The sequence below is a fragment of the Gorilla gorilla genome, chromosome 3 (genome assembly GCF_029281585.2).
Source record: "Gorilla gorilla gorilla isolate KB3781 chromosome 3, NHGRI_mGorGor1-v2.1_pri, whole genome shotgun sequence".
Lineage (NCBI taxonomy): Eukaryota > Metazoa > Chordata > Mammalia > Primates > Hominidae > Gorilla > Gorilla gorilla.
In genome coordinates this window covers 98,528,987-98,547,306 of record NC_073227.2, presented here as the reverse complement: position 1 = coordinate 98,547,306, position 18,320 = coordinate 98,528,987, and the positions used below count along the sequence as shown (strand labels likewise).

At 40.7% G+C, this 18,320-nt stretch overlaps 1 protein-coding gene across 3 annotated transcripts in view; it reads right to left on the bottom strand.

The window, feature by feature from the left end:
• FRAS1 (Fraser extracellular matrix complex subunit 1) overlaps nt 1-18,320 on the bottom strand; it is a 484,406-nt gene that overhangs the window by 267,869 nt on the left and 198,217 nt on the right. For all 3 annotated transcript variants that reach the window (XM_004038871.5, XM_055385587.2, XM_055385586.2), the window contains exons 7-9: nt 9,015-9,098; nt 7,188-7,289; nt 6,691-6,882 (exon numbers count right to left, since the gene is read on the bottom strand). In XM_004038871.5, the coding sequence (XP_004038919.5) occupies nt 6,691-6,882; nt 7,188-7,289; nt 9,015-9,098 (378 nt within the window). The remainder of the gene's footprint in view (nt 1-6,690; nt 6,883-7,187; nt 7,290-9,014; nt 9,099-18,320) is intronic.

Below are 18,320 nucleotides of genomic sequence, written 5' to 3'. Positions count from 1 at the left end.
CCATCAGAGAATACTATAAACACCTCTATGCAAATAAACTAGAAAATCTAGAGGAAATGGATAAATTCCTGGACACATACACCCTCCCAAGACTAAACGAGGAAGAAGTTGAATCCCTGAATTGAACAATAATGGGCTCTGAAATGGAGGCAATAATTAATAGCCTACCAACCAAAAAAAGTCCAGGACCAGATGGATTCACAGCCAAATTCTACCAGAGGTACAAGGAGGAGCTGGTACCATTCCTTCTGAAACTATTCCAATCAATAGAAAAAGAGGGAATCCTCCCTAACTCATTTTATGAGGCCACCATCATTCTGATACCAAAGCCTGGCAGAGACACAACAAAAAAAGAGAATTTTAGACCAATATCCCTGATGAACATCAACGCAAAAATCCTCAATAAAATACTGGCAAACCAAATCCAGCAGCACATCAAAAAGTTTATCCACCATGATCAAGTGGGCTTCATCCCTGGGATGCAAGGTTGGTTCAACATATGCAAATCAATAAACGTAATCCAGCATATAAACAGAACCAAAAACAAAAACCACATGATTATCTCAATAGATGCAGAAAAGGCCTTTGACAAAATTCAACAGCCCTTCATGCTAAAAATTCTCAATAAATTAGGTATTGATGGTATGTATCTGAGAATATTAAGAGCTATTTATGACAAACCCACAGCCAATATCATACTGAATGGGCAAAAACTGGAAGCATTCCCTTTGAAAACTGGCACAAGACAGGGATGCCCTCTCTCACCACTCCTATTCAACATAGTGTTGGAAGTTCTGACCTAGGCAATCATGCAGGAGAAAGAAATAAAGCGTACGCAATTAGGAAAAGAGGAAGTCAAATTGTTCCTATTTGCAGAGGACATGGTTGTATATTTAGAAAACCCCATCGTCTCAGCCCAAAATCTCCTTAAGCTGATAGGCAACTTCAGCAAAGTCTCAGGATACAAAATCGATATGCAAAAATCACAAGCATTCTTATACACCAATAACAGATAAACAGAGAGCCAAATCATGCATGAACTCCCATTCACAATTGCTTCAAAGAGAATAAAATACCTAGGAATCCAACTTACAAGGGATATGAAGGACCTCTTCAAGGAGAACTACAAACCACTGACCAATGAAATAAAAGAGGTCACAAACAAATGGAAGAACATTCCATGCTCATGGATAGGAAGAATCAACATCGTGAAAATGGCCATACTGCCCAAGGTAATTTAAGATTCAATGCCAGCCCCATCAAGCTACCAATGACTTTCTTCACAGAATTGGAAAAAACTACTTTAAAGTTCATATGGAACCAAAAAAGAGCCTGCATTGCCAAGTCAATCCTAAGCCAAAAGAACAAAGCTGGAGGCATCATGCTACCTGACTTCAAACTATACTACAAGGCTATAGTAACCAAAACAGCATGGTACTGGTACCAAAACAGAGATATAGACCAATGGAACAGAACAGAGCCCTCAGAAATAATACCACACATCTACAACCATCTGATCTTTGACAAACCTGACAAAAACAAGAAATGGGGAAACGATTCCCTATTTAACAAATGGTACTGGGAAAACTAGCTAGCCATATGTAGAAGGCTGAAACTGGATCCCTTCCTTACACCTTACACAAAAATTAATTCAAGATGGATTAAGACTTAAATGGCAGACCTAAAACCATAAAAACCCTAGAAGAACACCTAGGCAATACCATTCAGGACACAGGCATGGGCAAGGACTTCATGTCTAAAACACCAAAAGCAATGGCAACAAAAGACAAAATTGACAAATGGGATCTCATTAAACTAAAGAGCTTCTGCACAGCAAAAGAAACTACCATCAGAGTGAACAGGCAACCTACAGAATGGGAGAAAATTTTTGCAATCTACTCATCTGACAAAGGGCTAATATCCAGAATCTACAATGAACTCAAACAAATTTACAAGAAAAAAACAACCCCATCAAAAAGTGGGTGAAGGATATGAACAGACACTTCAAAAGAAGACATTTATGCAGCCAACAGACACATGAAAAAATGCTTATCATCACTGGTCATCAGAGAAATGCAAATCAAAACCACAGTGAGATACCATCTCACACCAGTTAGAATGGCGATCATTAAAAAGTCAGGAAACAACAGGTGCTGGAGAGGATGTGGAGAAACAGGAACACTTTTACACTGTTGGTGGGACGGTAAACTAGTTCAACCATTGTGGGAGACAGTGTGCCAATTCCTGAGGGATCTAGAACTAGAAATACCATTTGACCCAGCCATCCCATTACTGGGTATATACCCAAAGGATTATAAATCATGCTGCTATAAAGACATATGCACACGTATGTTTATTGTGGCACTATTCACAATAGCGAAGACTCAGAACCAACCCAAATGCCCATCAATGATAGACTGGATTAAGAAAATGTGGCACATATACACCATGGAATACTATGCAGCCATAAAAAATGATGAGCTCATGTCCATTGTAGGGACATGGATGAAGCTGGAAACCATCATTCTCAGCAAACCATCACAAGGACAAAAAAATAAACACTGCATGTTCTCACTCATAGGTGGGAATTGAACAATGAGAACACTTGGACACAGGAAGGGGAACATCACACACCAGGCCCTGTTGTGGGGTGGTGGGAGGGGGGAGGGATAGCATTAGGAGATATACCTAATGCTAAATGACGAGTTAATGGGTGCAGCACACCAACATGGCACATGTATACATATGTAACAAACCTGCACATTGTGCACATGTACCCCAGAACTTAAAGTATAATAAAAAAAATTAATGGAGAAAACAATTGAAAATGTTTGTGATAAAAAAAAAGAATGGTAATGTTTCTCTAAATATTTAATATTTAATTTGGGGCCTGTATTATATTTAAAAGTGTAGAAACCATGTTAAATGAAAATGAATAATATAAATTTGCATAAACAGAATAATCATAATGATATTTTGTTTAAAAACACTATACTAATGACAAATATTATGGAAGTATTGGTTGTCTCTGGATGCACTGGATATCTTTGATAGCATTATAGATGGATTTTTAAGTCTCTTTTCTACTTTTCTTGTTCAAAATTTTCTAGAATGAATATGTGTTATTTTACTGAGAGAAAATCTAAACGTTTAGAGGAAACACAAAAATACATAAATGATTATAATTATTTTGGAGTTATATAGATTACTGTCCATCAAAATTTCATGTCAGTCAGAGGCCAATAGGCAGCAGTGGGTGCTATAGAAAGCAGATGCATTTACATATAAATTATTTTGCAGAAATGTGACAAATCAGTTGGTAGTGACGGCATAACCCAGAAACGCTGAATTTGGCTTTCAAAGCATATAAAAGAGTTGATATGCATGTAATCTAAGTCACTTAAAACAACGTTTTGAAACAAGACTGACTATGCATACTTCTGTAAAAGACAAAACACATGAGAGATTCTTGAGTGTCCACTAAAATACATACAGACAAAACTGAAAAGTGACTCCCTATCACCTAAATGAGGCAAAGAAAGTGGTTGGGGTGGTGGTGGTGGCGCGGGGGCGGGGCGCGGTGGCTGGTATTGAAAAAATTGTGGGAGGGAAATTAAAGCTTATAGCAAAATACACAGAAGAGGGTAGGCACTCCATAAATGTGAGCTGCCTTGCCCTGCTCCACTGGAGGCAAATTCCCTCAAAAGAGTGTTTCCTTTTTCTGATGAGCAGGTTAGTTAGTCCAATCTCAGTCTTCGGACTGGTGGAGGTAGGTATGATTAGGTAGGGAAGGTATAGAAACAGTAAGGCCTGTGCAACAGAAAGGCTGTTGACCTTCAAACATCATTGTAAGTAACAGCAAGCACTGACTGCTCCTGGCGCACAAGGATTCAGTTTTGGTGAGGTGGGAAGTTTCAAATAGCTTTTCTATTTATAGAAGCAGCCTCAATGCCCCAAACCACATCAGTTCACTGCAGTGGGGAGTTCACTCCAATTAGCGTTTGACTTTTGACTAAAATTGCTTTCAGAAACAAACAAATTCTTTCCTTTTTAAGAGGATTCTGTTGCATAGGCCAGACAGAATCTCTACCCTTTCCCCACCTAATCATACCTACAGCCACCAGACCAATGACTAAGATTGGGCTAACTTGCTCATTGGAAAAGGAAACACTCTTTTGAGGGAAACTGCCTCCACTGGAGCAGGGAATGGCAGCTCGCATTTACCACGCACCTACCCTCTCCTATGCATTTTGCTCCAAGCTTCAATTTTCCCCATTCCATTTTATGCTTCAGATGTGAATGCTAGGTCCTCTTCTTTAAAAGGTAATTTGACTTCTTCACCTGAATTAAGGTTCAAAGACATCATTAAATCTAGAAATATGAAAATCATTATATTGTGCTAGCCTATCATTGATTTGTTTATGTTTCAATGTTTAGAGATTTGGTGGAATATAGCAAAGACAAAGACCAGGCCATTTTCTTCTTTTTTAACAACAACAAAAACTGTATGCTGATTTTAATGCTATTCAGAACATTGCTGTTGATAACCAGTGTGATAATGAAGACAATGGTGAAGCTGCACACCTTTGCCTCTTCTTTTAAAAATTAACTTCTCTGTGTCTTTCTGATGTGCATTGCACTTACACTTAATCCATCCTTGGTATCCAAGATCAGAAATCAAAATGACCTTGATATTTTAGAGAAGGAGGCAGGCAGAAAGTGGGGTAGAACTGAATAAAAATATCAAAAGGGCACTTCCACTGTGCCCCTTGGCAGACATACTCATTTCCTCCGGGAGCTCCTAATATATTTAACTCATATTTCCATTGGTGCCACACTGTGTTATAATTTTTGCTTACATATCTGACTTCCCAAAAAGCCTGGAAACTCTTAAGGTCATAACGAGCCTTATTCATCTGTTTATCACCAGTGATACAAGCTAAGCCGAAGTTAGGAAGTTAGTACATCCAGGCTTTAACAAGGTCAACAGAAGCATGGCATATAAAGAAGGCTAAGAGATATGTTTCATCAGAGTCAATGTTGGTTAAAATTTCACTTCTGGTAGAGTTTCTAGTTTAGAACCCAGGGCTTTAAACAAAACTTGGGAAACATGGAAGTAATATGGAAGAAAACAATTTAGCTGGTTAAAGATCTGGAGAAATAGGTGAGGCATCAGAACTCCTCAATTCATAAAAGAAAAGATGGCAGTGGAGTTGAAGTAACTAGAAAGGAATGAGACGGTGTTATGGGGTGACTTGAATACTGAAGTGCTCTCTCTCCACTTTGGCAGCTAATCCCCATATTCCCTAAGAATAGCCAAGAATGCCTGGCTCATGCCACGATAGCCAGGTGTCACAGCCGACAGCAGCAGACAGGCACATGGAAATGCAGAAATGCTAGGGATATGGGCTAAACAATTTTCTGTGACTGAGACTCTTTGTTCAGATCTGACTGAAATTAGGTGGTTAAAGGGCCCACCCTACCAGAATCTCCTCTCCCACATTTTTTCATAAATTCTAGGATGTTAGATAAATTAAGTCCTTAGAAAATAAAATGAGATCCTCTGGGCAGACTGCCGAGGCAGGGAAGCCCAGCCTCAGCCCGACAGAGACAACAAAAAAGGGCCCTGATTAGGTTTTCTTCTCATCTTCATCCAATCACCCTGACTCCTCTAACATAAAGAAAATAAATGAAAAGGCATGTAAGGGGAAATAAATCTGCAAAAAGCAAGACCCTCTTTACCTAAATATGTCTCAACTCTGTCAAGACCTACAAGTAGGAGGCAAGTTGAAAAATAACCCTGCCAATGACAGCCATGTCTGAAAGGTTGTTCCTCCTTAGGCTCAGGGTTAAGAGGAGCTGAGAAGTGGGGGAGAAGAACTAGAAAGAAAAATGCCTTCACAGAAACCCAGGGCTCCAGATCTTTCTAATTTCCCTCATCTACTCAAGTTCACGGCCCAGAGGGAAATTGGTGGGGCGGAAGGGAGCGGTGAGAGAGAAGGAGACAACTTTAAAAGCAATTTGTTTTGTAATGGGTCAAAATCAAGTTCAACGAGGAAAAAAAAAGTCATTTCCCTCCAACATACAGTACATCTATAGTCCAAACAGAGGCTGCTTTGTTAGAAGCTTCTAGAAATTCTGCAGACAGCAGAGGTTAACAGAGGTCAATGGAGTTAATTGTTTATAAGGTCCCCTTTGCTCTCTCTTAAAAACAAAAAGCATGTTATGTTTTTTCCTGATCCACGGAAGCGGCCCCTCTGTGCTGGCTCTCGTTCTGCTAAATGCTGTCAGTGGGGCCTACAGCAAGAGCCCGGCCACCAGCACACCTGTGGACCCCGTTTCACAGCCGGGGAGAACTGGGCAGGCCATCAGCAATGAGATCCAGCTGCGCTGCCTGATAGGCTAATGTCCCATATCATGTCCTTCCCTTTCATGTCTCTGGCTCGGGGCTTCCAATTTGACCAGATGCACTGAGAGCTAAAAGATCCAGGGGGCTGTTCTGAGCTAGTCTGAACAAACAGTGACATTCATTTTATACCACAGAAGCTTTAGGCTAGAAGGTCCTATGAAGTGTGAGAAGTCAATGTGGACATCCCTGCTGCTGCCAAGAAGTAAAGAACAGGCAGGACCCCTCACTATCCCGTTGGAAAGAGCTGCAACGTTCCAAATGGAAATGCCCCTGCTTCTTACCCAGGCACACTCCACTTTGGCACACTCTCCAGTCTGGCAGGTCACTTGGCCATGATCGCACATGCAGAACTCACAGGCCAAGCCCTTCCACATTTCGTCCTGGTACCGCACAACTCCATCATAGGAGCAGCTCCCGGCAGGAGACACACATTCCTCACAGCATTGCCCATGACGCCGAGCCCTGCTCTGACCCTAGGACACAGAGAGGAAGGTGAGGGGCAGTCCTCAGGAGACGGTGAAACACCCAAGCCAACAGAGGCAGGAGGACCCAAAATACCAAAGCTCTACATGGCTCTTTCCCTGGCCCGACTCACGATGGGCAGGGTCCCTTGCACCTCAACCCTTCTTCCTAGGAAGCAGAGCCTTCATATCTTTATGTAACTTTGCAAACATTATAAAACTTTTGATTCCCCCAAAGGACACACCGGAATAAGAAGCGCATTCCTTAAATGACCCAGAATAGAGCTTAAACAAGTAAGGTACACACTCTCAAATACCTTTCCGCATCTCAGGGGCAGGCAGGCCTGCTTGTGACACCTGACCTCACCCCGGTCACATATACACGTGGTGCAGGCATTTTCACTCCACTGCTCACCATGCTGCATGAAGACAGGAAAGAAGAACGTGGAAAATCAAATGTCCCATACGTAAAATAGAAGCACTGACACATAAGACACCCAATTTTCATTACATTTGTAAGATGAGCCACATTGAATGTACTCTTGAGAAATGAAAACATTTAGATAGGAATAGCTTCTATGAAAACAGTCAATAAATGTCCAAAGGAGACTTTAATTTTCATTCACCTATATTCATTCTACAGGTGTGTTGAGGGCCCACTCTGTGCCAGGCACATAGAGACTTGAGACACTGAGATGGGTAGAAAGACCTTGTTGACTGGCTCATCCGTGGCATTCTTTAGCTCTTGCCTCAGCCAGGAGACCCAGCCCTCACTGCCATATACTCACTTTGCCAGCTTCCCTTGCAGCTAGGGCATGGACACTGTCCAACCGGAGGGGACCTCACAGGAAATTTGCTAGAGTGGTGGAGGTCAAAGTAAAAATTCTCTTCCCACATGAAACAAAATCCCACCCCTCTCTTCTACCAACCTTTAGTAATAGCTGTGTGAGGATGAGCTGCCCAGGGCTGAGGAGGTCTCCTTGGGGATGGGAAGGGACAAGATGAAGGGCAAATGCCAACATGTTAAGGGTGGCAGGTGGAAAGATCAAAAGAGCTTAGATCCTTGAAGGCATCATTGAGACCTGAATTAATAAACCCTGCAGCTGCCCCATCCCACCTCTAGATGACATAATTAATGTTAGCATTTTAGCCACTTTTAGAGTGGGATTTCTGTTCCTTGTAGTTGAAGATGCCATTACAGATATAAAGCCTGTGTCTTCAAAGAAAAACTCAGTCTAACAATCCTGTCCAATAAAAATATAATGCAAGCCACATATATGGCCACTGTGTCAGGCAGCACAGATCTAGCACATATAAAAATCCTTCCCAATTAGTTATTTTCATTCAGATTTCAAGTGACCTGTCTAGAATTTGTGAGGCATCTATCCCCTAATACTTAGTTTCAGATTTGCTACTGAGAGTCATGACCCCAATTTCTATTTAGTCTTTTTTAGAGTGGCTGGCGAGTAAGGGAAGTAATTGAGTTTATTTTTTTATGTGTTCTTTGCTTTTGAGTAATGTAACCTTTTTCTGGACCAGCTAGGCACTCCCAAGGAAGAACATTCACTCATTCATTCATCCATTCATTCAATTTGTTAAACTCATCTTTATTTGATGCTTACTACATGTTAGGCACATCGTTATCCAGGCTACCCAATAGAACTTCTGAGTTTGCAGGTTCTACCACCAACAGCCTCTCTCCTCCCTTCCCTCTGTCTTCTACTACCGCCAGGTTTTCCCCAGTGTAAGATGGCAGGGGTGTGAGGGGACGGTCTCCAGATGTCAATGCATAAAATCCAACCAAAGCAGAAAAACATCCACAGAGCCTCAAAGCTAAATGTAAACTGATGGTAATCAATAATAGCCCTCTTTTCCTCCCTCAAGATATGTGAACAGTAAGTTCACCAAGGTTCTTGAACCAGGTGCTGCTTGCCAGCACATTCCTTTATATTTCTAATCCTCTTCAACTTAATTTTTTCATACAAGTTTTCTGTGAAGAGAAGAGAAAAGCTGTTTATGTACTGAGTTAGTATTCCTGGCAGAGTCAGACATGAGGGTGGTGACTTATGGTGGCTGGAGTGGGTGGAGGGCAGATGTGTGAGAACAGATGTCAAAACACCTACATGGGGAGCATGAAAGCTTACCTCGTATACTTGGCCAGCTGCAGAGCAGGATCTTGCAGAGCACTGCGGGCAACATTTTCCAGGGACTCGGACTACAGTCTCATCCTTAACACCCAGAACAGGAACAATCCATCACAAAGTGATATTAATAAGATCCACAACAGCAGGAAAATTTCATTCACAGCCAACTAAATCATGCCCCGAAGCATCTATAACAGCACTTGCCTCTTATTTAACATTTCTTAGTCACCTGGGACTCTGATAAGAATGAACACTTCCAAGGTCAGTGTGCCCTTAAGAAGTTTGCACATGCCTCAAGTCCTGTCTTATTTTAAAAACAAAGAAAAGCACAAATAACAATAATAATGGTTCTTGGTGTCTTCCAGGCACTGTTCTAAGTGCTTCACGTGACCCTATGAGTAGATGCTCTTATCCTTGCTTTACAAAAGAGAATAGTAAAGACCAGAGAGGTGTGTAAATTGCCCAAGGTCACACAGCTAACTTGGTAATGGTAATTGGTTGGCAGCAGGACTTCTGAGTACCAACCATACCAACATTTAAGAATATTGATACTCCTGCTGAATCATCCTGAAACTCAAAAGTGAAGGTATCCTTCCTTTGATAAGCTACTTCACTATTATTTTGCATATATAAATGTATAAATTTATTTACATGAATGGACACATATTTATATGTGCATTGGAGAGGTCTTTCACATGAAAAAAAATCACTCATATCTCTAGGTATCTGGGAATAAGCCAGTGCAGAGAAATGTGGGTGACAGATTAAATGCCCAAAGAACCCTTTCCCAGCTACTCTGTGTCCCTACATTCTCACCTCTGCCACAACCACCACTCCCAGAATATCAGACTATTTGTCTCTGCTGCCCTAAGAAGAATTTTCTTTCTTTAATTTTCATTAATGCCAAAGAGTCAGCCTCTCACTTTGACTTATCACTACAGCCTTCTTCAATGTCAGGAAAGGAGACATGAAAGGCAGAGGAAAGGGTGAGAACAAACCAAGTGTCAATAACTAAGAAGTGGTAGATCTTATACAGAAGATAAATCTAGAACAGTTGTCTTCACTTTCTATTATGAGGAGTAGAAAACACAATTTTATTGTCATTGTTACTCTGGTATTCATGCTGCAAGAACAAGAAGGCCAGTCTACTTGGGAGGGGTGGAGTCACAGAACTTTTAATTTTTCGTGGAAAACCCCAGTCATACTTCAGCAATTCTTTAACCCCATTATATATGATCAGTTGGATTCATGTATTACTACCTAACTGGGATTTATTTCAAATGCCTGAACCACTAGAATTAAATTGACAACTATTTTCTCTATTTTAGGTTGTTTTATTTCTTTATTTTTCTATATGCAAAGTATTATGACCACTGATTGTTTAATGGAATATGTGGAAATTGAACTTGCACTGAAATCATTTAGTGTTTCTTGACTACAGACAGATCTCTTCAGCTTAATAAGCTTTCAGTGAGAAAATAAAGGTTAGCTGATGTTACACTATTCAGCAACTTTATTATAATAAACAAATGAAGTAAGCCTTACACAATGTCAGACAAACAGGAAACAAATGTCAAAATCACAAATCTTGAATAGGCATAGAGTTAGCATCAATCTATCTTAACCTACATGGAGTAGACTCAAGAACTGTAGCAGAGTCCCCATGAGTGTATGCAGGGAGGGAGGTATTACCTGTATGGTGGTTGGTATAGGGCAAATTGTGCTTTCCAAATCTTATTGGCAACATCTAATTATACATTGTATTGATCAAAACAGAATCTTTCTTCAAAAATATAAACCAACAAGAGCAGGAAGGAAAAGCATTAAAGAAAAAATTTTCAGGAAACAAGAGAACTACACGATTGAGAGCTGAGATCCATCTGGGCTGGTGCTTTACAGCCAGAACTGGAGAGGAAGTAAGAAGAAGCTGAGTAGGGAGGTGGAGCAGAGATAGGAAAGGCTTTTTGACAGTATACTTTAGTTGCTACCATACACCTGAATTCTATCATTCTGACCACCATATACATGCCCTTCTAACCACAGAGTCTAATACAGGGGCCCACAAACAATGGTCTGTGGGCTAAATCCAGCCCACTGCCTGTTTTTGTAAATAAAGCTTTACTGGAACATAGCTATGCCCATTCATTTACATATTGTCTATGGCTGGTTTTGTGCTACGATGGTATAACTGAGTAGTTGTTCCAACTGTATGGCACACAAGGCTAAAAATGTTTGTTATCTGGTTCTTTATGGAAAAAGTTTGCCAACCCTAGGTCTAATATGGTGCCCTCAGTAAACAGGAGTTTAGTACTAAAACATATTACTAATGCCACTACAATTTGGGGTAGGACTATCGCTAAAGATATATTCGGCTATGGTTTTCAGTATTCCTTAAATAAAAATACTTATGATAAAGAAGTTTATAGTGTATTATGGATGAAAGCTCTTGACAAAATTTCTCCCCAGCACAATACTCTTGAAAATACAGAAAGAGATTAAAACCCCACCACCAAAGAGTAAGACAAACAGTCCACCTCCTGCCATTGCCAGGAGGAAATCCCACTGACCCTAAGACATTCTATGGCCTGCCATTGCAAGCCTAAATAAAAATAAGAACCATCATCTCTTCCCAACTTTCCATCTTCCTATATCTAACAGAATATGGCCTTCCTCCCTCCAATGTGTGGCCACTGCTGTTTGAGGCAAAGAGTTAGCCCTAGCCTTTCACCTCCCTTAATATCTTTCTTTCTGCATCTAGTCAGAGCCCATGATGTCAAACAATAAAACATGAGTGGGAAGTATGTGTGCTGGGGAAGAAGAGGGAGTGATGAAAAGCAGTGAGGAAGGGGAGTGCCCCGGTGTAAAGAATCACAGTCAGAGAGAGACATGGAAAGAGCCTTCAAAGCAGTGCAGGCTGAGGATCTGAGTTTTTTGTTCCATGTGATCAGAAGATAAGAGGGCTGGGCAGTGGAGAAAGAAAAAGAAATGATCTCGGTCAATGTAACTACACTAAGTGAAAACCTGCCAGACCCTTGGATTAGGAGGCATGCTTATTTCCTAGCATCTGGCTATAAATCTACTTACCCTTGCAGCTTTCAAGCAGTGACTATAGCCTGATTTTTCTTGATGAAGGATGAGTAAATAGAAAGAAGGGAACTTGGGAGAAAACTCTGAAGAATGATAGGTAGGAAAGGAAAAATATCTTCTACTCATCCTAAGTTCATAGCTGAGGCATATTAACAAGAGAAAAGCATAAAAACTTATTTAAGTTTTATGTGACACAGGAACCTTCATAAGGAAATAAAGACCCAAAGAAACACTTAAAGCTGAGTGTTTTTTTAGAGTAGCTGTGACAAAGAATGCATAGTCATTCCACTGGGCAAAAAGCATGATCTAATGATAACATACTGGGGAAAAATTTGCAAGGTGTATTTGTTCAGATTTTTCTCTGTGTGCCTGTGTCTTCGGAGATAAGGGTGTTTCTTTTGTATGGGTGTAAGGACAGCACCTCTCACAAGAGAGTCTTAAAACCTGCTTTAGGGAAAGATCTGAAAGTGCTTCCTAAGCTTCATGACCTGCTTCAAGGTAGAAGCGCAGGGGGAAGGTCAAAGTGATTTTCCTGCTACTCCCGTTTACTCAAATTCCTTCTGCTTAAAATATTCAATACGCCAAGATGCTATATTTGGTGATAGCATGTCCAGAATCCCATCAAAGACAAAGGAGTAACACCCTAAAGATTCAGAGAAACAGGAGACTTCTGAAAACTATTTACTACAGGATCTAAACAAAAATGTTTAAAAGCCATTTTGTAAGTTCAGTAAGATGCAAGAATATTCAGACTTTATCAAACAGAAGCAGGAAGCAATAAAAAATAAACAAGATAAAAAAGTAGATGAACCAATGATAGTAGAAATAAAAAAGACTTAATTAAAGCAAAATTATCAAGTTAAAATCAGTATTAGAGATACTAGATATAAACTTAAGAAAATCTCGCCATGCAGAGGAAAGGCAGACTGAAAAATGATGAGCGAGAACATGATTTATAAAGAGAAGGAAAGAGAGAGGAGCAATCTAAGAGTCATAGATATTTCTGGAGAAGTGAGAATAATTGGAACAGATATGATTAATCAAAGCCATCACTGAAGAAAACATTTCAAAAACTGGAATACAGTCTAAAAGAGCTCCATAATATTCCAGACAAAAATATATAAAAAGATATCTCACCTAGAAATATTCTGAAAGATGTTTAAATTATAAACGGAAAGAAACATCCACAGCCAATATCATACTGAATGTGCAAAAACTGGAAGCATTCCCTTTGAAAACTGGCACAAGACAGGGATGCCCTCTCTCACCACTCCTATTCAACATAGTGTTGGAAGTTCTGGCCAGGGCAATTAGGCAGGAGAAGGAAATAAGGGTATTCAATTAGGAAAAGAGGAAGTCAAATTGTCCCTGTTTGCAGATGACATGATTGTATATCTAGAAAATCCCATTGTCTCAGCCCAAAATCTCCTTAAGCTGATAAGCAACTTCAGCAAAGTCTCAGGATACAAAATCAATGTACAAAAATCACAAGCATTCTTATACACCAACAACAGACAGAGAGCCAAATCATGAGTGAACTCCCGTTCACAATTGCTTCAAAGAAAATAAAATACCTAGGAATCCAACTTACAAGGGATGTGAAGGACCTCCTCAAGGAGAACTACAAACCAGTGCTCAAGGAAATAAAAGAGGATACAAACAAATAGAAGAACATTCCATGCTCATGGGTAGGAAGAATCAATATCGTGAAAATGGCCATACTGCCCAAGGTCATTTACAGATTCAATGCCATCCCCATCAAGCTACCAATGACTTTCTTCACAGAATTGGAAAAAACTACTTTAAAGTTCATATGGAACTAAAAAAGAGCCCGCATTGCCAAGTCAATCCTAAGCCAAAAGAACAAAGCTGGAGGCATCACACTACCTGACTTCAAACTATACTACAAGGCTACAGTAACCAAAACAGCATGGTACTGGTACCAAAACAGAGATATAGATCAATGGAACAGAACAGAGCCCTCAGAAATAACGCCACATATTTACAACTATCTGATCTTTCACAAACTTGAGAAAAACAAGCAATGGGGAAAGGATTCCCTGTTTAATAAATGGTGCTGGGAAAACTGGCTAGCCATATGTAGAAAGCTGAAACTGGATCCCTTCTTTACACCTTATACAAAAATCAATTCAAGATGGATTAAAGACTTAAACATTAGACCGAAAACCATAAAAACCCTAGAAGAAAACCTAGGCATTACCATTCAGGACATAGGCATGGGCAAGGACTTCATGTCCAAAACACCAAAAGCAATGGCAACAAAAGACAAAATTGACAAATGGGATCTAATTAAACTAAAGAGCTTCTGCACAGCAAAAGAAACTACCATCAGAGTGAACAGGCAACCTACAACACGGGAGAAAATTTTCACAAACTACTCATCTGACAAAGGTCTAATATCCGGAATCTACAATGAACTCAAACACATTTACAAGAAAAAAACAAACAACCCCATCGAAAAGTGGGCAAAGGACATGAACAGACACTTCTCAAAAGAAGACATTTATGCAGCCAAAAAACACATGAAAAAATGCTCACCATCACTGGCCATCAGAGAAATGCAAATCAAAACCACAATGAGATACCATCTCACACCAGTTAGAATGGTGATCATTAAAAAGTCAGGAAACAACAGGTGCTGGAGAGGATGTGGAGAAATAGGAACAATTTTACACTGTTGGTGGGATGGTAAACTAGTTCAACCATTGTGAAAGACAGTGTGCCGATTCCTCAGGGATCTAGAACTAGAAATACCATTTGACCCAGCCATCCCATTACTGGGTGTATACCCAAAGGACTATAAATCATGCTGCTATAAAGACACATGCACACGTATGTTTATTGCAGCATTATTCATAATAGCAAAGACTTGGAACCAACACAAATGTCCAACAATGATAGACTGGATTAAGAAAATGTGGCACCGCCTGGCCAGCCGCCCCGTCCGGGAGGTGAGGGGCACCTCTGCCCGGCCGCCCCTACTGGGAAGTGAGGAGCCCCCCCCGCCCGGCCAGCCGCCCCGTCCGGGAGGGAGGTGGGGGGGTCAGCCCACCGCCCAGCCTGCCACCCTGTCCGGGAGGGAGGTGGGGGGTCAGCCCCCCGCCTGGCCAGCTGCCCCGTCCGGGAGGGAGGTGGGGGGGTCAGCCCACTGCCCAGCCTGCCGCCCTGTCCGGGAGGGAGGTGGGGGTTCGGCCCCCCGCCTGGCCAGCCGCCCCATCCGGGAGGTGAGGGGTGCCTCTGCCCGGCCGCCCCTACTGGGAAGTGAGGAGCCCCTCTGCCCGGCCAGCCGCCCCGACCAGGAGGGAGGTGGGGGGGGTCAGCCCCCTGCCCGGCCAGCCACCCCGTCCGGGAGGTGAGGGGCACCTCTGCCCGGCCGCCCCTACTGGGAAGTGAGGAGCCCCTCTGCCCGGCCACCACCCCGGCTTGGAGGTGTACCCAACAGCTCATTGAGAGCGGGTCATGATGACAATGGCGGTTTCGTGGAATGGAAAGGGGGGAAAGGTGGGGAAAAGATTGAGAAATCGGATGGTTGCCGTGTCTGTGTAGAAAGAGGTAGACATGGGAGACTTTTCATTTTGTTCTGTACTAAGAAAAAATTCTTCTGCCTTGGGATCCTGTTGATCTGTGACCCTACCCCCAACCCTGTGCTCTCTGAAACATGTGCTGTATCCACTCAGGGTTGAATGGATTAAGGGCGGTGCAAGATGTGCTTTGTTAAACAGATGCTTGAAGGCAGCATGCTCGTTAAGAGCCATCACCACTCCCTAATCTCAAGTACCCAGGGACACAAACACTGCAGAAGGCCGCAGGGTCCTCTGCCTAGGGAAACCAGAGAACTTTGTTCACTTGCTTATCTGCTGACCTTCCCTCCACTATTGTCCTGTAACCCTACCAAATCCCCCTCTGCGAGAAACACCCAAGAATGATCAATAAAAAAAAAATAAAAAATAAAAAAAAAAAAAACAATGAGACAAAATTATTAACAGGGGTTTTCAGAGTAAATAACAATGATAAAATCTACTTCTCTTATTACTACTTTTCTAAATTATTATTTGATAACTAATATGCCTTAATATCATTAAATTCTCTGAAAAATATAAATATTATTCTGGCCTTTCATATAACTAATTTCACATTAAAACCTTAATTTCTTAAAGAAAAAAAAAAAAAAAAAGAAAATGTGGCACATACACACCATGGAATACTATGCAGCCATAAAAAATGATGAGTTCATGTCCTTTGTAGGGACATGGATGAAATTGGAAATCATCATTCTCAGTAAATTATCGCAAGAACAAAAACCCAAACACCGCGTATTCTCACTCATAGGTGGGAATTGAACAATGAGAACACATGGACACAGGAAGGGGAACATCACACTCTGGGGACTGTTGTGGGGTGGTAGGAGGGGGGAGGGATAGCATTGGGAGATATACCTAATGCTAGATGACGAGTTAGTGGGTGCAGCGCACCAGCATGGCACATGTATACATATGTAACTAACCTGCACATTGTGCACATGTACCCTAAAACTTAAAGTATAATAATAAAAAATAAATAAATAAATAAAAATAAATAAAAGTTAAAAAAGGATGAAAAAATAAAAATTCAAAGAATATCTGAAAAAAAAAAGAAAAGAAACATCCTACAAGAATGCAATAGAGTAAAATTAGCTGCATGTAATACAATAGAAAGCAGACAAACCTCAGATTTCTCCTCGATGGCACTAAATTCCAAAATTCAGTGGAAAGGAGTCCATAGGGTCAGGATGGGAAGAGATTATAGTCCTTCCAAATTTTAGATACCCCCAAATTGTCTTTCATGTATGACAGCAACAAGAAAATCATACTCAAATGCGTAAAGGCTCAGAAGACTTACCAATCATTTATCTTTCTTTTTCCTTTTTTTTGATACAGGTCTTGCTCTGTCACCCAGGCCAGAGTGCAGTGACATGATCACGGCTCACTGCAGCCTCAACCTCCCAGGCTCAAAAGATCCTCCCACCTCAGCCTCCCAAGTAGCTGGGACTACAGGCATGAACAATCATGTCCGGCTAAGTTTTACATTTTTTGTAGACACAGGGTTTTGCCACATTGCCCAGGATGGTCTCGAACTCCTGGGCTCAAGCAATTCACCCCTGCAGGCTTCCCAAAGTGCTGGGATCACAAGCATGAACCACCATGCCTGGCCCATCTATCTTTCTTGAAAAAACATCCAAAGATGAAGTTCAAACTACTTGGATTAATTAATATTAGATCTGGTAAAAGTAGGTATTAAAAATCTCTCAAGAACTCTCATCAGACTGAACAAACAATTTCAGTGAGCCTACAGAAATGTGGAAGGGTTATGGTTATGGCTCTGTTCACAAAGCATCTGGACAAAAGTTGAAAGCAGGCAATTTCAGTATGAATTTACATCCTTCGTTAGAAGAATAACCCCTTATGTGAACATAAGGAATTTCTCCTCTTGTCAAGGATTATCACCAATTTTTAAAATGTGATTATAACTATGCTAACAAACATATCTACATTTTCTTACCAAAAGACTGGAATGAATTCTCCTCCCCTCTCCACCACCAAATCTATCTTGGTCTTTTTGAATGGTGGAAATACAGGTGATTGTTTTCCTTTCAGCTTGTCCACCCTTGCCAAACTTTCCTTAATGATTACAAAATTCCTTTTGAAATTTAAAAAATAAAAATAAAAACCTTACATTAAAAATCATGAAAATCCTTGAAGACAGGTTGCAAATTTTTCCAGAATTCAAGACCTGAAAATATATTTCTACTGACAAACTTGTGTTTTCCTTATATTTAATGATGTAATGTATATAACATTCTTGGAAGGCTTGATGTTAGCAAACATCATTATTATGGTTATTATTAGGCAGGTGTAAAAGTAATCATGGCCTTGGTAATGGCCATTACTTTTGCACCAGCCAGTATTATATATAAAAGTGTAATTCATTATTCCGGGAGTAGTAGCATATGGATTAAAAATATAAGTCACATATAGTCTTCTGAGATTGCAATGTAGAACAGTTTAGGTTAAAAGTGCTGACACCTTGAGCAAGTTACTTACACTCTCTGGACCTCAGTTTTATCAGCTATAGAATAGAAATCATAATAACAGCTCCTACTTTGTAGGACTGTTATAAGAATTTACAAGCTCTTATAATTAATGGCTGACACATAGTAAA